Source organism: Falco rusticolus, chromosome 5, assembly GCF_015220075.1.
Source record: "Falco rusticolus isolate bFalRus1 chromosome 5, bFalRus1.pri, whole genome shotgun sequence".
NCBI lineage: Eukaryota > Metazoa > Chordata > Aves > Falconiformes > Falconidae > Falco > Falco rusticolus.
Genome location: NC_051191.1, coordinates 66,586,462 through 66,609,447, shown reverse-complemented (window position 1 = coordinate 66,609,447; position 22,986 = coordinate 66,586,462). Strand labels below are relative to the sequence as shown.

General features: G+C 46.3%; 1 protein-coding gene and 1 long non-coding RNA gene across 6 annotated transcripts; both read left to right on the top strand.

The window, feature by feature from the left end:
* Window positions 1–257: 257 nt before the first annotated feature.
* LOC119149348 lies at window positions 258–9,026 on the top strand. Of its 2 annotated transcripts, XR_005104667.1 has the most exons (4): window positions 258–3,101; window positions 6,152–6,205; window positions 6,565–6,652; window positions 7,109–9,026. It is a non-coding gene; the product is annotated as an uncharacterized LOC119149348 (long non-coding RNA). The 2 variants fall into 2 exon arrangements; XR_005104666.1 differs by having other exon boundaries at window positions 258–6,205.
* Window positions 9,027–13,914: 4,888 nt separating this feature from the next.
* ETFBKMT (electron transfer flavoprotein subunit beta lysine methyltransferase) lies at window positions 13,915–22,435 on the top strand. Of its 4 annotated transcripts, none has more exons than XM_037388852.1 (4): window positions 13,915–13,956; window positions 16,629–17,076; window positions 20,680–20,810; window positions 21,533–22,435. In XM_037388852.1, exons 2-4 carry the CDS (start codon window positions 16,754–16,756, stop codon window positions 21,895–21,897), a joined length of 819 nt encoding a protein of 272 aa, XP_037244749.1. In that variant the 5' UTR covers window positions 13,915–13,956; window positions 16,629–16,753; the 3' UTR covers window positions 21,898–22,435. The 4 variants fall into 4 exon arrangements, with proteins under 4 accessions (XP_037244749.1, XP_037244746.1, XP_037244748.1 ...); XM_037388849.1 differs by having other exon boundaries at window positions 20,668–20,810; XM_037388851.1 differs by lacking the exon at window positions 13,915–13,956 and adding an exon at window positions 14,752–16,354 and having other exon boundaries at window positions 20,668–20,810.
* Window positions 22,436–22,986: the final 551 nt, after the last annotated feature.

Genomic DNA, 22,986 nt, shown 5'->3' with positions numbered 1-22,986 from the left:
CGCCCCCCGGGGTGGGACGGTCCCGGGCGCTATCGCCGCTTGGGGGGTGCAGGAGGGCCCCGGGCGGCTTTCCCACACGTCGCTTCCGTGGTCCTCGGGGATGTGCGATAAAGCTCCCGCCTCCCGCGGTGTGGGCGAGGGGGGCGCTTTTTTTAAATAAAAAAGGGGGCGGCGGGTGCCGCTTCCCACCGCGGACGCTGCCGTCCCGCTGGCGGGGGGCGCCGCAGCCGCAGGGGCCGAGCCGCTCGCAGCCGCAGCCGGCCCGGGGAAGCAGCTCCTTCTCCCCCCGGTCCCAGCGGCGGAACGGCGGCCGAACCGCCCGGCGGGGGAGGGGCGGGGGCTGGTGTCCGCTGCCCGTCCTGCGCCGTGGCTGATGTTCATCGTACACGTTAACTTCTCGGGCGGAGAAGGATTTCTTTGCTACGTGCACTCTGTTTCAAACCAAAAATCGAAACTGTCTCTTCGTGCCCAGTGTGTTTAAGATTTACTGGCCATTCCGTCGCGCCCACGAGGAAATCCGTATTATTTTATCCCCGTTGTTATAACCCCTCCCGCTATTATTACCCGATGCCAAAGTACTGGCGGATCCGTTCGGGAGTGGCACCCACTTTTGAAGGGACAGAGATAATTGTTTTGAAGTTCTGAGACTTTCTTCTCCAGACTGATGAGATCCCTGCTTACGTTAGATTATTCTGCCATTTGTATATTTTAGGGACGTTGTTTTATTTGTGAGATTCATGTGCACTTTCATCCTTCTGTATTTACCTGTTTACCAGTCTGGGTCCATGCAGCCAGTCATCATTACAATCTCGTCCTTTGCTTACTGTGGACTCCTATGGCCTCTTTCACTTACCTCTCAGCAGCGTGAGCCATATTTTTTCCTTTTTTCCTTCTATGATTTATAATATGTCCTTATTCAACAAGTGCCTTTGATAAAGAAATGCCTGCAAGGGACCTGATACTTCATCCAGCGTGGGTTATTTTATGGAGGTATGCGGAGTAACTGTTCCTTCCTACCTGGAGGCAACTTAGATCAGCATCTCTCTCTCTCCTTCCCTTTGAATTAACAAATTTTATGCCCTTTTACTTCTCAGCTTCCTGTAGTGCTCTACTGAAAGCAGACAAGAGCTAAACCAATTTCCTCACTTCCTAATAACCCCAATATATATAAAAAAAAAAAAAGTCCTCTATCACAACCACAGATTCTGGTGGTTGCAGCACTTGGTATAACAAGCTGAACCTTACTAGATACACATGAGAATTTGCCAGACCAGTTATATCCTCGACTTTGCACTGAGAGGTTATTTTATTTAGTTTGGTTTGTTTATTAACTTCTATGTATTTGCTTATTCAGCTTTAGGTCAGATGATAAGAGTTTGACAAGTCACTCTCTGATTCTCATTCGAAACTATTGCTCTTACTGTGGAGAAGTACCATCTCCTTCACTTTTGGAGGCCCAATGGCATGAGTGTCTCCAGGCAGTCCAAGACAGGTTTCACCAGCCTCTCTAAAAGCTGGATGGGTTAGGACTGCTTCTAAGATTAACCAAAAATTGAATATAATGGTCCTTACCTTTTTTATCTTGGGTAGCCAGTGGTTCTAGATTGCTTTGATTTAGCTGTCTTCTTTACGAGACAGTATTTTTTGCTTGAATGAAGTTTCAGTGCATAGACACTTCAATCTCAATAAAATCAATAATACATATAGTGTTAAACAAGGGGATAAAGCACAATATATGAGATTGCAGGTATAAAACCTAGTAAACTCACTCTTCCTAGACCAGCTGAGAGGTTGAGCTCCCGCTCCTGCAAATACAGCTCCCACAGACTTTTTTGGAGTCTCATGGGGATGGTGATTTCTTCATCTAAGATGTCTGATCTTCTGTGAATAAATGGCATCCCAACAAGGCCACTCAGCTCTTTTGCAGTGCCAGACCTGGCTGTGCCGAGTGTGTCTGGGCTCTGGTAAGTCGTGTTATGTCCCCAGGCCTGGATTCTCATCTAAGCCCCTCCATCTAAGTAGTTCCAGTCTTTCCCTCCAAGCTGGTCTGGCTTTAGACACTACATGCTTCCTTTGGGTAGCTCTTCTTCACTCATGGTTTTTTTCCTCCATGCCGGCTCTCATCCCAAGGAATCAGCACCTTTTAGGAGATTTCAACAGTGAAAGTAGACTTGAAAGTAAGGTCACTAGACAACAACATCAATTACAATCAAAAATTTCAGAGCTCAGCTGTGGGGTTTTACTTACATCAAGACTCTTTTCTTCCCACCCAGTAGCAATGCTTCCTTCTGCTCCAGGAGGTAAACTGGATACCCATTTACAGCTTATTTTTCACTTGTCTTCTTTCACTCTTCAGCTACATTCATATCAGCTCAAAAAAGGATAGGAATGCAACCGAGTCTGTTGCAAGCTGCCTTCTCCTTTTATCTGGGTATAAACAACTGCTCCCAGGAAAAAGCGGCAGAGGCCTTTGCCTGGAGCAAGCCTGCACAGTAGAGCAGAGTTGGCCAAGCTGCGTTGGCTTGCAGCATCCAGGAGCACTTTGTGCCCACCCCATGCTCTGTTGCGCCATGAACTCTTCCCACACCAGGTGTGCGAGCAGATACAGAGTGCAATGGCAGCTCTCTGTATCACATGCCATCACCCAGTGAATTCTATCTTATGTACAACACAGGAAAGCACTGAGGTTTTCCCTCATTGTCCATAATTACCTTTTCCCCATGCTGGGATTTTTTTTGCACTGCTTTTTTTCCAGGATCCAGGAATTTTTGTTCTCTCTTCACCATCCAAACCCACCCTGCAATGGTCCCCAGTGCCTCTCTAGAAGTGCTGCCCTGCTTTCGAGACAGCCTAAACACTTCTGCTCTACTTTAAACATTGATTGCTTAAATTTCACAGCAGTCACAGGCAGGTTCACAAAGGGGCTGTGGAGCTTCTTGCAAGAGTGAGACGATAGTGAAGACAAGGTCCCAAAGCATCATGAACTGCTGCACATACTTACTAATCAGCCAAATGCCATGGAAAAGCATTTGTACAGCCGAGGAAGAGGCAGTGACTGACTGATAGGATCATGCCATGAGACACATCTGGGATTATCAGAGGTAGCTGGATGGGATGATGAGTATTTTTTCCCTTCACCAACAAAGAGTGTTAAAGCTCCACAAGGGGCATAGATGGGCTGGATGTCCCCTTTTCCAAGCATATGAAAAATAATCCTGGGGAAATAAGGCTTGTCCCTGGCACAGCAGAGCACAAAGCAGTATCCGTGCACTAGGAGCTGCTTATGTGTTCCTCCAAGGAACAGGGATAAGGTAGGACTGAGAATTTCAGGCTGGTATGAGCACAAAAACTTACTGGCATAGACCAGATCTACCTGGGACCTTTCAGTATGATCTGTTCTCCTGCGCCAGCAGCTTTGTCCCATCACCAGCTGGATTGCCAGTGATACAACACAGCAAGGAAATTTTTTTGGTTTGGCAGATTTGTTCTTCCTTAGGTATTTGTGTTTTCAGTCGCAGTGAATATTTCTCTCCATATCAAGTTGGTGCAGCTTTCCCTCTCCTTAACCTCTCAGTGAGTCTTTGTCTCTCCTAACCTGTTAGTTTAAACTGGGTCAAGTGTTAACATGCGTGTCAGTCTCCCCTGCCCTTAGGATCTGCCATAAAAGATCAGACTACAGGCCCGTCAAACTCTTTGTCCTACTTCTGCAAGAAGCCAGTGCCTGATGCTTCAAAGAGGTGGGAAAATCCTGCTATTTAAAGGTTACATCTCTTCTTGCTGTGACACTGTTGCTTCACTTTTTTGTGAATTTGGCGAATTGGAAATCATGCTGCTGGTGATGGATTGCTCAACTCCTTCACACAGCTACATTCCCTGTAGAAGACCTTTCATGAGCTGCCAAGCCAGATTGATTTTCCATTGAAAGCCTCTCCTGTTTTACTGTAATATCTATAGGGTCATGAGATCCTGTAGGATGGAAGAAAGGGAAAACAACAAAGATGCAATATGAATGTTTGTAATGCACACAATTTTCTACTTTTGGCTGACTTTCAGTTTAGCAGTTCACAGTGCTGTGAGCCACTTCACGAGAAGTTAAGTGTGAATAGTCAGATGAAAGAAATGGGATAAGGATGGAATAAGGGGGGAGTGTAAGACCAAAATTTAAGTCATTTTGGCACAAAGTGGAGAAGAACATACAGTGGAAGTGGGAAGAAAAACAACAGCAGAAGATTTTATAGCATGGTTCATAAACAAAGTGGCTTTTATTCTCTGAGCTTATACAAGACTACTTAAAGCACTGGAAAAGCATTGGCTGCCTTGGGGTTTAAAGCCAAATAAACCAGATCAGTAGCCATAAGGCATAAAGCAAAGAACATTTCCTCCAGTGCAATTTGTTGTTGCTTAGAAAGCAGATACTGCAGGCACATATTCTAATATTAAATCAAATTATAATACCATTAAAGCAAGTAGCTCATCTTCTGTACTGGCCTCATATCTATAAAGATTAGGCTTGAATAAAAGCACACGACTTTGCTCTGTCACATTGTGTAATTATTATTCATACGGCAGAATTATAGATAACAAAGTGAAAGATGACTACTTTTCCTGCATCTCTGCCATAGGATCTCTAAAGCTTCGACAATTTAAAATTTAAAGGTTTAAAATCTCTAATTCCCTATTGTAGCTCATTGCATTTTATGCATTTAATGTATGTCCATCATACGCATGCCCTTGCATTGCAGGCACATATAGACACATTCCACTCTTATCTGCTTTTAGAGAGGCTCCTTAAGGGAGAGGTTTCATGAGGCAATTGAAATGATTTAATAGTTAATTACACCTTCTTCCCACCTCCCTCCCAGGACTGGCCCTATGTTCCTGCTGCTTCCATCACACAAAAACTGTAGCCTTATCTGCCTGCTTGGTGAGCGCATCCAGCTCGCCATCAGAAAACAAATCCTAAAACACAGGCGAGGATGGAACCATATTGCCCGTCTTCATTCCCATGATTGTCGTGCTGCAAACCAGGCTGCACAGCACGCAGCTCAGCCCTTTGCTGAGGAGGCACCTCCTCTTCAGGGTTGGCCTCATCACCTGTGTTTCAAACCTCCCCCCAGCTTGAATCAGCCTTCTTAGGGGTTCAGATCTCAGAGGGGTAAATGGCAGTGGCATTCCAAGCAGATAGGGCATGTGGACTTTGAACACTGCCTCAGAAACAACTCTCCGGCAAGTCCTACAGTTGCCATGCCCGCTTTCTGGAGGTTTGTGTCCTTTGACACCCTGCCCTTTCCTCTCCGTGTGTTCAGCAGCACAGAAAGGCAAAAATCTGTGGAGATTCCTGCCATTTTACTCCACTTCTGCCTGTGATTTTATACTGAGCTTGCAAGATGCACCTCCTCCTGCCAAGCAACTGATTAAGTGAGGGTGCTCTGTCCCCCCTCCCCAGGTCAGGAGAAGGATCATATGCAACCATTGCCTTTTGTATGATTCAGTGCCAAGACCCTGAGGTCAAAGACCATATTTTGCTCAGAGTGAGGTATGCCTTCTGCTCTTTGGATGTAGGAGACAGACAGACTCCTCCAGCCACTGAGATAAAACCTAATCAGCAAAGTACACTGCTTGGATAAATCACCAGCATGTCACGCACTAATGGAGGTGTTGTGCTGGGACCATCAAGCTCAAGCACCCACAAAGAGATTTCCATCCATCTCTGACAGCATCACTCACTCACTGCACGACCTTGGCCAAATTGCTCATAGCCTGACTTGCAGGAGAACCAGACTCCTGAAAATCGGTCAGTGCACCCCCTGTGCTTCAACTGCCCTCAGGAAAAGAAAGCAAGTACTGCTTTGCCTCTGCCGAAACATCTGCCAGGCACAAAGCTGTATTGTTCCCAAAGCTGGCCCCAATGGCATCGCACTGGGAGGCAGATGCACCTCTATGCAGGCAGCAGCCCTGACTGACGCCGAGTCTTTCCAGCCCACGCGTCCCAAGGCCATTGTCTGCAGACAGATGCCTTTCACACCAGGCCTGAGATGAGGCAGGTATTTGGTGTGGACAGCAAACCTCTGTTCTTCTTTTGAAATAATTTTTGCTCTCTGCTGAGGGTATTTGTTTTCCTGCCTCTAAACTCCAGCTTCTCTGTTTTCAGTGCTCCTGGACCCCAGTACCCTATGATCTGTCCGCTAAGGGAACACCCAAGGAGGTAAAAGAGCCTCGTAACATAATATACCTGCTCATGTAAAGCATGAGGAAAAGGCGGTGGCCTTTTTTTAAAAAAAAAAAACCACTAGAGTTTCATAGGTACATGTTGTGCCAAGGGAAAAAGCAAGAGGAGATCCTGGTGAGCTGCTTGGACCACATGCCCACACCAATGTTGTCTGTAGTGGCAGGGGCTCGGGCACAGCTGTGCCAGTGGTCTGTGCTCCCAGTTAGCTGATCTCTGGTGCTGGGAAATCTTCCAGAGAAGATGCACTCAAGCTGTCACATTTACCTAAGTAACAACATTGTGTTCAGAACTAGTCACAAATACTGTTTTCCTTTATTTTGATTTCCAAAAGTCAGGCAGTCCCGTGTCTGCTGATACCAGTGGGACCATGAACCAATCCTACGTTTTCACATGCACTAGACAAAATGTGTCTGTGAACAGCAGGTAAGCTCTTTGTCAAAATGCCTTTGGGCTCTGTACAAATGTAATTAGAGTCTGATTTCAACTTCCCTGATTTCAATTTCCCAACTTCCCTTTGAAGCCTTATTCACTAAGAAGTGCCAGACACCCTGTATCTACATTACAATGCATCCCAGCAAACTTGAAAGCCCAAGGGCATGCTAAAGAAATCCAAATCCACAGAATCCATAGCCAATACACAACACGAGATCAAGGACAGATGAAAAATGTTTCCTGCAATGAATATGCATTGTGAATTGTTTTGTCATTTTGCAAGGACTGCTGCTTTCCTGAGTGCTCAGTTACAATACATTTTCATATAATTGCAGCAATGTTACATTATGGATCTAAAAGCAGTTCTTGCTAATCAAAGCACTAAAGGGTCTGTTTCTATTTCCCTACTAGTGTTTTTAACAGAATTCTAAACATTTATGTCCACAGGTTCAGCAATATCTCTCTGCCACTGAAAACAGCACATGGCCTTAAAGTACTTGCTGCTCAGGAGACTTACTGCTGACAAAAGCTAGATTGTAGCTTTTCTGCGTTGGCTTGCTGTGCTCCTGCTTTACTGGGAATCAGCTCTGAGCTCACATTGAACAGGACAGAGATCAAAGTGAATCGCTCCTCCTCAAGGATCATGTTCCTTAGTGACTTTCTTGCAAACCAATAGTCACAATTTATTTAAGCCTGAATCCAGGCTGAGCAATTTCAGCCGTTCCCATCAAGCACATCCTTTGGGGGCAAGAGCATTTGATGCTGTCTGATGTGGCAAAGGGCTAGCTCAGCATGTCCCTCCAGGCTGAAATGCAACTGTTACTGGGAAATTCCAGTAAAAAGTGTTTCCCAGGCTAAACCAGAGCCATTGGCCTCCTGGTGCTCAGTACTACTAGGCAGTAGTGAAGGCAAAAAGCAACAGCCAGCGAGCAGTCTTTGGTGCCAGGCACTGTCGGTGTGTCCGGCTACTCTGCCTCTGGTGTCAGCCCACGGGTGGTCACCAAGATCAGGCCCAGTGAGGGGAACCAGGCTGGGACCACAGCCCCTGGATGGCTGTGGGGAAGGGGATGGATTGGTGGGGCCCACGGATGGGCAGGGCAGGGTTGCGTGGAGCTGGAGACCAGCCCTGCCGTGAGTGACATTGCTGAGTCCCAGGGATGCTGAAATAGTCCTGGGCTGTAGGCAGGAGCAGCCCCAGGGGGTGGGCAGGACAAGACCCATTAGCACCTCAGGGCCCTGATACCCAGCACGTACAGCTGAGATGTGCTGGTTTCAGTCGTGGAAGTGCTTACATTCATCTTGGAAGATGACAGAGCCTGTCTGCTCTGTTGTCCTTGGGTCAAGTGTTCAGGTGAGGATTAGCCTGCCTGCAGATGCTCCTGCCCTGGCTCCCCCTGTGCCAGCTCACAGTGCTGCAGGGTCACAGTGACACTGCTGCTTCCACTCAAGCTGGATGCAGCTGCTTGCACGAAGCCTGACACTTCAGCTGATAAAACCTGAAATGTGAGATCACGCAGCATGAGGTTGGGGGTTTCTCAGCAGCTCCACGTGCAACCTGCCCAGCCCTGCTGATAACGGGTCCAGCTGGAAGCAAGCCCACTGTCAACGATCCATTTGGGTGTCACTGCACCGTGTCCTCTGCTGTGGTGAAGGAAATTGAAGTGCATTGCCTATGTACCAAGCTTGGAGAAGGTTGAAATGCACAAAGACATAATATATAGGCTACTGTCAGTTTCAGTTGTTCTGTAAGCAAGCCCCATATAATCATTCAGGTTGGAGGAAGCGTATTGTGTCAGGTCCTTGGCAAACAGCTTCCTCTAGAGAGTAAGCACCACCTGTCTGTCTCAGATGTCTATTATTTCCTCTGTTCCCAAGTCCCTGGAAGAGTCCAAATATTTGGTAAACCACCATGTAGAAGGCAAAAGAAAGAATTCAGCTGGTGCCAGGCTCTGAGCACCAGCAGGAAACTAAGAAATTTGGATTACAAAAATCAACCAGCTGCTGTGGACCAATGCAGCTCCTTGAAAACTTGATTTGCTTACATAATCCCTGGCACCAATGGCTGTTAGCATGATCCTTAAAGTCAGATGACCAAACATACTGTGGCTTCAGCCTGTGCGCTGGAGCAAGCTGGAGCAATTGTTCTGCCTGGAGAAAAGAGAAGGACTTAGTCACAGGTTTAAACACAGTAGTGAATCCAGCTTACCTGGCAACAGAGAGCTAAGCCTGGGAAGCATCGCTTGCATTAGGGCCTCAACCAGCAGTCATGTCCACATGCTCCAGACGGCATTGGCTTAGCTCTATTGTTTGACATGGTTTCTGCTTGTCTGCAAAAAGCTACTGTTTAATAAATATACAGAAGTAACGTGACTTGTATATTGTCCTTAGTACATCACGTGTGGAAGGAATGTGGGACAAAGCCATGCAGGGAAAGCTGACAGGGTGGATATTCCTGTCATAGGAAGTCAGGAAGGACTAGATAACATCTTCAGTTCATTCAGGAAAACTCAGGCAGCTACAGGTTGTCTAGAGACCAGACTAGAGGGGTTTGTAGTGCCTAAGCAGCCCCTTTCCCCAGCTGCCCATTTTCACTCAGCTTCCATCATCTTCCTCTCCCTGGGCTTTGTGGGAAAGCACAGCAAAGACCCCCAAAACAACACCACCACCCCACCCCACCTCCCCCAGTTAAATGCTGTGACACCAGGCACAGCCATTGCTCAGCTCTATTTACAGTCCTTCCTTCTTCCTCTTGCAGTTGTGCCCTACCTTGGGCTGGCTACAGAGCTTGCCCAGACCCTGGGGATACCCAAAATATATATAACACTATGACAGACCCCTGGCCACCCAAAACAGGACACTGGCATCTGGAAAGCTATTACAGATGACCACAGTAGCATCAAAACAGTACAGGAGGTACAACAGGGATAGTTCAGTTTGTGGAATACCAGAGGGAGCTACAGACAAAGCCCACTGCAAACTGCCCACCACCACCACCTTTATCAGTGTACCAATACAGGTAGTTGCATCACCAGAAGCGGCTGTGCCAACATGGTGACTGCTTCCTCTTAGCTGCTGTCTATGTTGCAGTCTTCTTGTTGTGCAACTAAAGCCACCAGAGCACCTGTTTTTACAAGACACATCTCTGGACACGTTCATTAGCTATAAACACGTTCATCAAGCTGGACTGCTTTCTGTCTAGTTTTCCCCCACAGTGAGGTTTTATTCACGCTAGCTGATTGTCACAAAATCCCAGAACTTAGGAGCCCATGTCTCGTTGCTGTAAGAGATGCATAGGAGCCAAAGTCCCGCTAGTTCAAGGAGGCTTCAGTTGTTCAAATACAATTGAACATTGTTTTGAAATACTTGAAAACATGTTTTTGCATCATAAAAGTAGTTTTAACATCAAAACAAGTATCCATACAACACGGCAAAGAGAAACACAAACCATCTGACTCCATGTGTCTTTCCAGTCTTCATCCGTGCAACAAAAATGCTCCCACATTTAACAGTCTGTGAACACAAGCAGCTAGCTAAGGCTAAGCATGCTTTAATTGCACTCATGGACAAAAGGCAAAAATCAAGAATGAGCTCAGGGGTAATAGTTTTCAGCTTCTTGGCCTTACCATCAAGGCTCTCACAGGGACTCCTCATATCAGGAAGACTGATTCTGCAGTGGCACAAGAGCCTAATATGTCTTCCACCTCCACTCCCAAAAAAAGCTGAAGATTCCCCTTCTTGTATTCACTGCTAGAAGGTACTTCATGCCTTCATCTCTACCAGCTGCTGCTCCTTCCTGCTCCTAATTTAATGCATCTGGCAAAGTAGCAGGGAAAGGTAATCCTATGAAAAACACATCTAATGTTTTCAGGACATACTGCAGGTAATGTGTGACTTTTTTGTGTTATGATATCTATTCTTCAACTGCAAAATATGTACCATGTTTCTGAAATGAGTAGGTGTGGGTTGTAGCTGAAGGCACCACAGAATGATTGAATTGCTTTTCCCTTACCTAGCCAGAGCTCCCACCTTCAATTTTACCTTAGCTACTAGGTACTAGCACCAGCTACATTTTGATAACGACTTGCTTCTGCAGCCTCTGGGCAGCAACAAATTGATCCTGATGTGCAAAATCCCTGACTGCTGATATAGAGTTGTTGGGATGTTTTTTACAAGTCAGCAGCACTCTGAATCCACCCATCTTCCCTTCTGTGAATTTCCACCCAGGTCCTTTCACTACAGCAAACTGTGGCTGCTGGCCTTACAAAAAAGAGATCTGGATACTGGGGCTGGAGCTTCAGCTGTACCACCTGGAAGAAAAGGAGTGAACTGGGGTGATCACTTGGCTGCCAAATGGCAGGCTTGCCTTCCTTTGAGTTTAACCTTTGTATCTGTGAGGATTCATGAGTCATGGGCTCACTAATGCAAAGGTAGCTCCTCTTTGCCTTCCCCTTCCCTCTGTCCTTGTGGAGTTCCATTTCTTTGTTGTTAATTGGCTCAAACAAGATTTCCCCAGAGACATGGGCAGTTGTATCATCAGCCAGTAATCCACTAATTCCCTTGGACACGTGGGAGTCCCTCGTGTGCTATTCTACAGCTGAATTTTGCGAGTGTTGTACTCCTCCGTGATACGCCAAATCGATGTTATGTTGTGATCAAAGATGTCCTTGTCTTCAGAGCAAATTCCAGCACAGTTACGATACTTGGCCGCACAGTATAGCATACATTTGAGCAGCAGAAATTCTCAAGATGTCACCATCTAAAGCAAAAAGCCTTTGGAAATTAAACATTTTGTCTCAGAGGGGACAGGCTTTGGTACTTTGCTGAAGTAATCAGTACAAAGCAGGTCTTGAAAGTCTAACTGGTTCACCCAGACTTTCACAAGAGGAATGGCAGCTATCATTGGTATCAGAGTTTCTTATGTCATGCTAGAAGTCTATACAATAATAAGTAAGTATTTGTGGTTAAATAAGAAAGAATGGATTTCTGGTTTTCACATCCCAGACAATGTTACCAGGAAGCAAGGACTTCACCTCTCTTTTTTTTCACCTAAGCAATCCCTAAGCTGGGAACAGCCAGGCAACATTTTTTTTTGAACTGCCTCAGTGTGATGTTGGTCTGTATTAGGCAGCAGTGACTTCACTCAGGTTTGCATAGCTACCAGGTAATACCATGTAACAGAAGTTCAGAAAAATTAGACCTGAGAACTTACTTGTTAAAATACTCAATCAAAGAGGCTGGAAATCTAAGTGAAAAAGATTTTCTGACAGATTTCTCTGAGAGCCTTCCAGGCATAAAATAGAATGTGCAAGGTAGAGCTGTATCATCACCTGTCAGTGTGATTAAAGCTGTTACCACATCTCACATAGCACCCTGAGCTGATGTTGTTAATGATTTTCCTGTTACATTACCAAGTTTATTCCTAGCGTGGTGGTGAGTATCTAGAGGGCACAAAGACCTGTGTCCTGAATTGCACATTTTATGCATGGTTTTGGGTATTATGAGTGTTTTCAATGTCTCCCTCTTTGGAGAGGACCAGAAAGAAGTGCTGAAAGACCCAAGACCTTGAAAACTTCACGGATCCCCTAAGGGCTCCAAGAAATAGTGTCCTTCCTGAGTCTAAACCACAAAGGTTCACACTGTATAATTTGGGGGATCATTTCTAAAAAGACCCAGCGTGAGTCCTGCTTTACAAGGGTAAAAGGCGTGCAAGTATTCCTACAGCTTAATGTGCCCGTGGGCTTCAGGCTCCTCCGTGTGGAAGGTGGACACCTGCTTCTGCCTGGGTCCTGGCCTCCTCCCAGTGCACCGCCTCCATCCTCCGCCACGGAGGCACCGCTTTCTCTCGGGACACGTCCCCCAGGTTTAAGGAAAAGCTTTACAGGCAGCTTTCACACGCCGGAGAGCGCGTTTTAATTGTACTAAGCCAGCGGATCACTAGATGGCCTCGTAACCTCACAGATTTGGACAGATCGAGGCTTAGGCTGGATGTGTCATTGCCAGGTTTATTTTAAAAAAAACCTGGCACCCTGAGTGCTGCAAGGCTTAGGATCACCACCTCAGGCACTGCACAAGAGCCTTTTCAAAATGCAGCATGTGAAATCTGGGACACTTTGTCCCATGGGGTAGCTAGAGAAAACCACGTTTGTCACTCGTGTTAGGGGCTGTTTATAGTCCCTAAATCCTGGCAGATGGGACTGGAGATGGGGCAGAGAGCTGGTGGGAGCTGTTGGAGAGCCGCAGGCATCTCTCCAGGCCCCCTTGGCTGAAGCCAGCTAATCAAGGCAGCAAAACCAGCCCCTGCAAGAGGGTCAGCCATGGGGCCGCAGCGTGGAGCACCCAGCAGGGAACCCAGGAACCACCTCCAGCCCCGGCTGGTCTGGCTGCACCCTCAGGAGGGGCTTGGCCCTGGCCCTGGGCCCACCTGGGAGGGAGGCAAGCCCCTGTCTGGGGGGATCGCCCTGTGGGGGACAGTGGCCGGGGAAGCGGGGAGATGCAGGAGGGTTTGGTTATTTGTCCAGCCACCGGCAAGTTGCAGTCGTGGCCTCGTGAAAATGCACTTTGCAGCCTGGGAGGAACCTCCGCTTGTAGTCAGGTGCCCACAGAGCTGTGCCCTCCCGAGCACCGGCACGGCAGCGCTTCAAGGGAAGGGGGGCTCACAGAACGGCCGCTCCTTCCCTCCTGCCCGCAGCAGGGAGGGTTTGGAGGGGAGGGAAGCAGTGGCATCCGTAGAGCAGCAGAAATACGAATGGGGCGGGTGCAGCGTGGGGAAGGGGGACATGCGGGGGGAGGCAGGTTCGGCTGTCCCGGGGGACAGAGCCGGTGCTGGAGCGCTGCCTGGTCCGTCAGCGCCCGGTACCTGCAGCAGCTGTTGTAAAGAGACCGGGAGACCTTGGTTAGGCCATACCCCTGTGACAGAGGCTTTGGTCTGGTGCACAAAGGAAAGGGAAACAAATCAGGTTGCCTGCTGTCAAATTAGGATTTGTGTTGTGACTCCTTTTCCCAGGTGGTTTTTTTAATTAATATTTTAAAATACAGAGCTAGTTTACATTGATGCAAGTCTTCTAAACAGTACTTTAAAGGAAGCAGGATGGGAGCCGCCATGACGCTGACCGGCGGTGCGGGCCCAGGGCGCTGCCCCGAGCACAGCCCCCGCCCCCCGCCGGGCCCGGCCGGGCCAGGCCGCACGCCGCGCCGCGCTGCCGCTTTAAGGGCGGGCGGGGAGCCCAGCCCAGCCCAGCCCGGCCTCCGCGCAGCGGGGCGGAGCGGCGCGGAGCGGTGGTGGCGGCCGGCAGCAGGTAGGTGTAGGCCGGGCGCTCCCCGGTCCCGGTCCCGCCCCGGCGGGGGGCGGTGCGGCCGCGGCCGGGCGAGGGGGGGATGGGCAGGCGGGCGGCCCGTCCGGCCGCGGCGGCTGGAGCGGCTGGGGGCGGCCCCGGTGACCGTGCCCCGCGGGGGTGGCGGCCGCCTTGCAGAGGGGCGGGCAGCCCGGGGTGACGAACCGGGGACGTCGGGATGGCAGCGGCGGCCGCCCCGGGGCGCGGCATCCCCCCACCCCCGACGCTGCCCCGCTGAGGCGGGCAGCCTTCGGCCTCGCCCGGCAGCGTCCCTGCGGCTGTACTGTGGGAGGCACCTGCTGCTTTTTTTTTTTTTTTTTTTTTTAAAAAAAAATGGGTTAAATTACACAGGACTTGGTTGTTGGGGTTGTGAGTTTTTTTGGGGGGGCGTGTGTGTTTTGGTTTTTTTGTTGTTGTGGGTTTTGTTTCTGTTTTGTTTTTTAAATGGGTTGTGCATGGTGTTGTCCCCTTTTCCAAGTTCTACTCGCCCCTGTTTGTGTTCCCAATGAGACGGGAAGGCCAGCAGTGTCAAACCCAAGGGGATCAATCCTGACACCTTCCTGCACTAAACACTTCTAAGCCCAGTTTGGCATTTTGAGCACAGAGCTCTTGGCAGATATTTCTCTACCGACAATTAATTAAAAAAGAATAACTGTCGTGGTGGGCAGCGCAGTATACAGGCTGCCGAATCTCAGCCCTACTAAATTTGTGGCAATTCATGGGGAAAGACCAGCACGCAGCTGATAACTGAAACCCATCAAGAGACATAAATCTTAACTTCATGCTTCCCTTAGGCAGATGAAGGTTATGCAGCTCCACCTTCAAGAAGGCAGGCAGTCATTAGCTGCATTCCTTAATTACATGGACTCTGCTGAATGGCATTCTCAAATGTGGGAAAAAGGCGGAATGTTCAGTCACATATATTTATCTGTAATAAACCCACAAAGACTTAACTGGACTGCCAGCCTAAACAGCAAAGTGTTATGGGCAGGAAATTCACAGCTTAACATTTCTGTAAGCAACCAAACTAAAGCCAGTATGTAAAGCAGGGGTCAGCACACAACAAAATGCCACTAAACACATAAGAACTTTCACTAAAGATACAGACAAATAAAGAAAACCTGAAGTCACAAAATATGAAGTGTAAGACTTTGTTTTACTAGCATATTTTTCCTGTTGTCCCTTTGTCTAGCTTTTAAGGACAACCTGGATGGCCAAACTGGCCACAATTATTCTGCTGTGAAAAATTGGCAGGGGTGGGCTGAAGCTGTCTTTGTGCGTCATTCTGCTTTCTCATGGAAACCACTGCAAAAGAGAGACAGCAATTGCAGAACAGAGTGCCATTTCTCTTGTGTCTGTTCATAGTCGCACTCTTGCTGTTGTGGAAGCACAGGCCTTAAATGCTTCTCTGGTTACCAGTTTAGAGGGAGGTTCAAAAGCTGTGCCCTGGAGCAAGCAAGTCGAAGCTATAGAAAAGAAATTAGAGAGCAAGATAAGAAAGGAAAAAAATATATGGAAATATTACGGGAGGGATGGAGGAGAACTGAGCAGGAAGGCAGGATTCAGGCCGCTGCTTGGTAGGTATACTCACAGGATCAGCATAAGACAGACCCAGGGTCTGCAAGAGATGGGGGTGAGGACAGTATGGTGATAAAGTGCTAAGCGGCTCCTCTTCATTTGCCCCTCAGCTGCATGCTGTCGCTCTCCACTCTCCATTCCCCTGATTTTTAAATGAATCCTCCATTATCCTTTTCTTTGCTGCTCGTGACCTGAAAACTGGCCTCAAGTGGTGTCAGGAGGCCTTGGAGCATGAGTTCATCCAGTCTGAATGTCTTGCCTTTTAAAAGCTTAATTTTTTAAACTGTGTTGGATTCAGTTTCTCTCTTAGGACTGCTTGGAGCATGTTTATATAGTTTATTACAGGGAGTAGGCTACAGTGATGGAGGTCTGCTTTCTTCTACAGCTGAGAGCATCCATGTGAAACTATTGCACAGTAAGACTTTTAAAATACAGATGGAAATGCAACAAATTGGCAGTATTCTGATCCGTTCTTGGAGATTTTATTTTTGCTTTTGGAAGCTATCAGCCTGACAAATCTGAGGGAGAAAGAGGAAAGTCTTTTGAGGAAATCCTTTAATTGCTTGCCTTTAAAGAGATGCTTTCATATAAAAGACTCATCACTATTATAAAACTTGTAATTAACGGCATCTTCCAAACAACCTACTGATAACCTTTGCTATGTCCTTAGGCCCTGCAATGCCAGAGCAGTACTGCAAAATCTTAAGATTCAATAGAAGAACTGGAAACAGCAGTAGATTGCTGTATGTATATGTCCAAGGCAGATGGAGGGAGATGTTAAAAGGTTGTATGTTTAATTTTTAGCTCTATCTGTTGTCCTGTGAAACGGGTTGTTTCTCACTGGGTATGTTTACAGCACTCTTCTGAATGGGTCTCTTTGATAGCTTCTTCCTTAAATACCACTTCTTTCAGACTTCAATGGTTCTTTGGGCAGGGGCAAGGCACACAATCATGGTCACACAACAGCACACAGACCTCCTCTTCCTAAAGCCCTGGTGGGGCACAGCCTTGAAGTCACTGAGGAAACATCACTTAAGTAATGATGTTCTCTTTTTCAGGCATTGCCATCCATCACTATGAAAAACATCATCCTATAAGTTTGTTTCAAGCTTTCTGCCTCATCACCTGCTTCAGATAAGCTGTGCTCTGAGCTCTCCTGGGGAAGGTTTGTCCTTGGGGAGACATGGCCTTCTGCAGCTGGAAGTGGCTTCTCCTCTTGGGCAGGCAGAACACCTTTGCCAAGGCTTGGAGGAGCAGAAGGGGAGGAGGCTCCTCTGTGCGCTCTAAGCGCTGCTGCCATTGGAGTGCCGGCAAGTCTCTGGATCCTGAGGTGAGAGCGTTTTTGGAGGAGAACACGGAGGTCACCAGCAGTGGGCATCTCACGCCAGAGATACGGCTGCGCCTCCTCACCCCTCGCTGCAGGTTTTGGAAGGAAAAACCTGACCTCTGGCCTTATGGGGACCCATTCTGGGCCATTTACTGGCCAGGAGGCCAAGCCCTCTCCAGGTATGCAGCATGCATCACAAAAGCTGATAAATCCAGTTTGCTACAGGCCAGGATGTCAAACCTGGCTCTGTTTGTAGTGATCCCTAGCAATGGGTATTGGCCTTTGTATGAGAGCATAGTATTCGTACTCCTCTCTGCTTGTACAGGAGAGACACAATCTCTGCTGGTTGGCAGTGAAGTGTCAGCCCCTGCTGTATATAGAATAACTTATGGCTCTTAAGCTGGAATCTGTTGTCTTCAGTGGTGATGCATGTGTTGACAAAGGGGCTGAATTTGGATCTGTGGAGGGTCCGTGCAGTTGCCATCGAAACCTAGTGAGGTGTTTGATTCTGTCATTTATTGTTGCTCCAAACAGGAGGATTACTATTTTGTTGTAATTTGTGGTTGGTTTGGCTTCTGTGGGGTTTTTTTTTTGTGTTTTGGGGTTTTTTTTTTGTTGTTTTTTTGTAGGGGACAGGAGTGTGGATGTGTGTCTGGTCTATTCAGAAAAGTAGATTTATGCTGATGCACTTGGGAATGCTGTTATCCTGAACCATGCTCCTCATTTAGGATTTCAGCAGCTGTATTGTCAAGCCTTGTGGCTGTATTTTAGTCACATCAGAAGCCACATTTTGATTTTGGCCACTGTCAAAATGTCTTTAATGTTCCTGATTCCCAGGAACTAGTTAGAGTTCTTTTATTCTGTAAAATCAAAAGTCTCACTTTGAACAGCAGAAAAAGTTTGTAATTGTTACAGCAAAGAACAAGCTGTCAGATGTTCCCCACATAGATGAAAGGGAAGGATCTAAATTGGGGCTTTACTGTTTTTCTGCAAGAAGCATAAATAGGAAGGTGCTTTTGACCAGGAAAAAGATGTGTCTTGCAGTTAAATTGAGAGTTGATTACCCTGCCGTGTAGATGAACTAGAGTGCTCCTGAACATTGCATAATTAAATTGGATAATCTCTACATTTTGTTACCATATGGTTTACCACTCTATTGACTTATTGTTTGTGCACTTGTTTGATGTACTGGGAATGCTAGAAATTAGCTGCATAATTCAGAAAAGTAAAAAGAAAAAGGGAGCATGAAAATATTCTGCTTCTGTAACTGTGCTCATTGCACAGTTGGCATTTCCACATCAGGAGTCTCCTGTTTCAGGCCATTCCTCTTGGTGTAACCCAAGATACCTTGTTAACTGAGCATGGCAGACAGCCGTCTCCAGCAGCAGCGTAATGCACTGCGTGTGTGCCAGGGGATGCCGCTGGCTCCAGCTGTCCCAAGTCACCACAGTCATCAGTGGTAACTTGAGCACCGTTTAGCTGGAAACCAGGCACTTGCAGCATTAGGCCAGGTCATGCTCTACACAAGTTACTGCTGGAAAGTCGCTGAAAATCCAAGCGTAGTCCCTAGAAAGGGGAAACAGAGCACTTTCTGTGGAGGTACTACTACTGTTCTCCGTCCTGTTGGTAAACTAGAGGCTATCCTTAGAGGAGCAATGGCTGCAGGGGAGTGCTGCCCAGCAGCTGAGTTGCTGAGCCTCTGCACAAATGTCCTGCACGGGTACCCTCCAAAAAGAGAGCATCTGTACTGCTTCAAAGTACCAAATAATGCTGCAACACTGTGGTAACAGAAAGCTGGGTGCCAGACCTATGGGAGATGGTGATTCTCATTGAAACTGAGCCAGTTTCCCTCACTGGATTCATAACCACCCACTCAAAAGCACCGAGCTGTGCATGCCCGAGCTGTCTGGCAGGATCCCTTGTGGTGACGTGTAGGACAAGAGGCATGGGATGTCAGGCTGTTAAGGAAAAATTTACACAGACATGGGTACCACTAGGCTTGCTTCAATCACAACTCAGAGTTGGGCCACCACCTCAGTGACTGGCAGAGAACAAAGGGATACAGCACAGCTTACATACACTTACCAAATCATTAGTCACTGTCCAAAGTTTTTAGAAGTTTGCTTTGGTCTTGCCAGTTCTGCGAATCCATTGCTGTCCCAGCTGATTCATCTATTCTGGTTCCAGTCTCTGCCTTTGTTCCAAGGACCTCCTCGGATCATGATCTTCTTTCTGCCTGCTTTAACTCACACAATCCTTCAAGCACACTTAGTCTTTGAACAAGCAGTTCCTATTCATCTATATTAATTTTTCTAAAGACATCTGTGTTTCAGAAAGCACCTATGTACACAAATTGATCATCTGTTGTTTCTCTGTTCTCCCATTGATTAGCTTGACTGCGTTTTAAACCAGCCTTGGATTAAGGCTATCCAAGGGATGAGGCCTGGCTCTGCCATTTAGCAGCTTCAGCACTTCAACTTTCTTAATTCAAAATATATTTTCTTTAACACAGGCCCTCCTCCTGTGTCCTGGGTTTCTGATCTAGTTATTTTGTATCTTCAGTCCTGGTTTCAGCCTTCCTGCTGTCATCTCTTAAGGGCTTGAACTGTTCAGTTTGAGAGTAGATTGTCGTCTTTTCTCCCAGTCTGGGCTCCTAGGAATCTGTGTGCAGACGTGCTGGGATCTAGTGCCATTGACACTTGACATTCCTGTTAGGTCTCCTTCTGCCATTCCTGTTGGTGCTTCTAGGCCCAGGCATTTCCATCCATCCATTCACCATTTACATCAATCTTAACGTTTCCATTACAGTTCTCTGCATTGGTACCCACCTGCAAAAGCTGTGCTTACTGGTAGCCCTGCGTGAAGAGTCAGCCATCACCCTCCATGCCAGAAGACAACACAAATGTACAATCCTTTCCTGTTTCTACTTTCACAGAAGTTATGGCAATCGGTAGTAAATTTGTAGCAAATTGCAGTAGTATGTGTCACTTAGGGCTCTCCCCACCACTTAGGGTCTTCCCTGTTGTAGAAGATGGAATTTCAAGGCAATTCTTAAAAGTTCTGAACCCTCAGTAATGGCTATATGATTTGTGGTGCTGCTTGCCTTCTGTCAGTTCTCCATGTCCAGCCTAGAGGTTTTTACTTGCTGATTCCTCTTCACAGGTGCCAACAACTGGATGAAGATACTCTTTCTGCTCACTGCTGCTCTATTCTCATTTTCTTCTTGCTACTCAGGAACAATATTAAGCAGACTAGAACTATTTGCATCTGTGTCTGCATGGTTCAGGAAAAGAAAGAGGAGAGATTCCTTTTCTTCCAAGCAGTTGTATTAAGCAGTATTTTAGGGAATGGGTAGGCCTTGCCTTTTGATGGACGCAGCATTCACTGCGAATACATTTTCATGTTTCTTCAGTCAGATTGCTTTTTATTTCTACAAATCCTTACTTTCCAGTTTCTTGATGCCAAGCCTTTTAGTCACCTTGGTAATAATCTACCTTATTAGATAGCTTCTATCTGACAGGTGAGCTTGATTGAAATGGTGTTGCTTACTTGGCTGGTTTTCTTTTTGTTTGGGGGGCGGGTGAGAGGGGAGAAAGACTATTGCTCTTGATTTTTATATCAGCAGAGACAAATATGGAGCTGTGTACCAGCTGCACTTGTGGAATAGTGTTTTTAAGATACCATGCTTCATTGCAAGTGTGACAAGAAGTCTTATGCAGTGTAATGCAAAACTGAAAAATTTGCATAATCTTGTTCGTTGCTTTTAATAGGTTTTCTTTCAGGTATATTTTAGATAATCCACGTGTTGTTAAAGGACGATCGGTTCTGGATCTTGGAAGTGGATGTGGAGCAACAGCAATAGCTGCTGTGATGAGTGGTGCATCGCAAGTCCTTGCTAATGACATTGACCCAAGTAAGGCCTTTTTTTTTTTCATCTGTGTACAGATATTTCTTAGTTTTTAAAGCACATTTAATACAAGCTCCCCTCCATATTTGGGAGGAATTCAGGTTTCAGAGTTCTAAGAATGCTAAAAAGATGAATGGATTTTGCCAGTATTAGAAGCTGGGTTATACCATCCTCTCTCACACTGAGTAACCCTCCATAGCTCCTTAGAAGGAACAAACAGCAACGGTTCCATCAGGTGTTGCCTATGCACCATCACAGCTGGTTTGGGAGAGAACTCACAAGCGCAGGTGGCAAGTTGGCTTCTCCGTAGGACCATAGTGTTTTCCTGCATTTTCCAATGTTATGTTTAAGTTAGGCCTAGATTTTACCTTTCCCACCAGACTTTGTTTTCCCATAATTGACTTGTGAATTCCATTTATTCATAATTTATTTACTGATTGGTTAGGGAGGAGGTATGCCCATAGATTAAGGCAGTTGGATGTTCTGGTTTGATTCTGTGATTGGTTTCCATTGGTGTCATTCCAGGAATAGTTCTTCCCTGCGTGACGGTGCAACAAGGATAAAATTCGGCCACTTTATGCCAGATTTTGACCTCTAATGAAAACTGTAGAAGTACCTAGATAGGATAAACAAAAATATTTAATAAGAGATGAAAGATGTGCCAAGGAAATTGGTAAGGGGGCTGAATGGCAGAATCCTAAAATTTAACTTTGACTTTTTTTCTTCAGTTGCAGGAATGGCAATGATCTTGAACTGTGAACTGAATCACCTGAATCCCTTCCCCATCACCATTAAGAACATAATTAATTCAGAGGCCGGCAACTGGGACCTCATTGTTCTAGGGGACATGTTTTATGATGAGCAGCTTGCGGATGGTCTGCACCACTGGCTGAGGAAATGCATCAGGATACAGCGAACTGAAGTGCTGATCGGTGACCCTGGCAGGCATCAGTTTTTAAGCCACAGCATTCGCAGTCAGTTGCACAAAGTTATAGAATATTCACTTCCCGAATACACTAGACAAGAAAACTATGGATTAACATCAAGTGTTGTCTGGAGTTATCAGCCCTCAAATAGCTTAGAAAACTGTTGAAGCTGGCTTTCAAATGGATTTTGTCTCACTTGGTTGGCTTTTTTTTGTAAGTATGTAAAATGAAAATGGCAATTAAATATGGAAGATATCTGTTGATGCCAAGTAGGTTACTGTACTGATTCCAGTCATACTCGCTGAGACTTTTGCTCCATTTGAGGTAAAAACTACATGTAAACTGTATTCGAAGGGGCCTGCACTGAAGTGCAAATCCAAAGACAAGTAGGACTTTGCATGCTTGGTGTTTTTCATGCATATTCATGTCTTCCTCTCTGACAGTATTGTGAAATGTTTTGGACATCCAGCATACTGCTGTGGGGAGAAAGTGGTGGCTGAAAGATTACTGCACTGCTTTTGCACAGTTTTGTAGCTTATTTACAGAGAAAATTGTTGCTGACATTCATAAAACTCTCCACTAGATTATTAGCTCATATTACACTCAAAGTGCCTTGCTCTTTTTCTGGATATCTCTTCTGAATGTCAACGTAACCCATTTGAATCTCCCCTCCCCCTCTATAATAAAAATTTACTCCTTCTGGAAGCTGCTGGAGTGATTATTTAGGACTTGCAACAAAATCTAAAATATGCTTCTTGAACTTAGCCAAAGGAAAACTTTTTAGCAAGTGGAAAGTGACTAAATAGTAATACATACAGGGTAACTATCCCCTAGAGAGTGGGGCTAAATGATACGCATTCCCTAACTTTGCAGGGGTAAGAAAGGCCATCATAGGAAGCTGGTGAGGGATGAAGAAATCTTTCTTTCCGTAATGTTTAGAAAGTATCTAAATAAAAACAGGGAATAAAAGTCAGATACAATTATTTTTTTCTCTTCTCTTGAGGAGATGCCGCACAAGAAGCTCCAGAATCACTTTCAGTTACATCTGTCAAGGAAGAACCCTCTGCAAGGTAAAAGGAAAAAAAAAAACCCCAAACCAAAAAAACCCAAAAAAACAACACAAGAGAGAGAGGAAAATTTGATCTGCAGGTACAAGGCTGTAAATGCAGCTATCTGAAGAAGAAACCGACACCTTCAGGCCAGTCTTGCAGGAACTGTCACCTTTAGCAGTTAAGTATTGAACAAGCAGCAATGGG

Bases quoted from the DNA above. Each gene is read 5' to 3' on its own strand.
- ETFBKMT (XM_037388849.1), top strand. From the start codon at position 16,754: ATGGCCTTCTGCAGCTGGAAGTGGCTTCTCCTCTTGGGCAGGCAGAAC. The intron at 17,077-20,667 runs GTATGCAGCATG...TGCTTTTAATAG, and splicing joins GGAGGCCAAGCCCTCTCCAG to GTTTTCTTTCAGGTATATTT. The intron at 20,811-21,532 runs GTAAGGCCTTTT...TTTTTTCTTCAG, and splicing joins TGCTAATGACATTGACCCAA to TTGCAGGAATGGCAATGATC.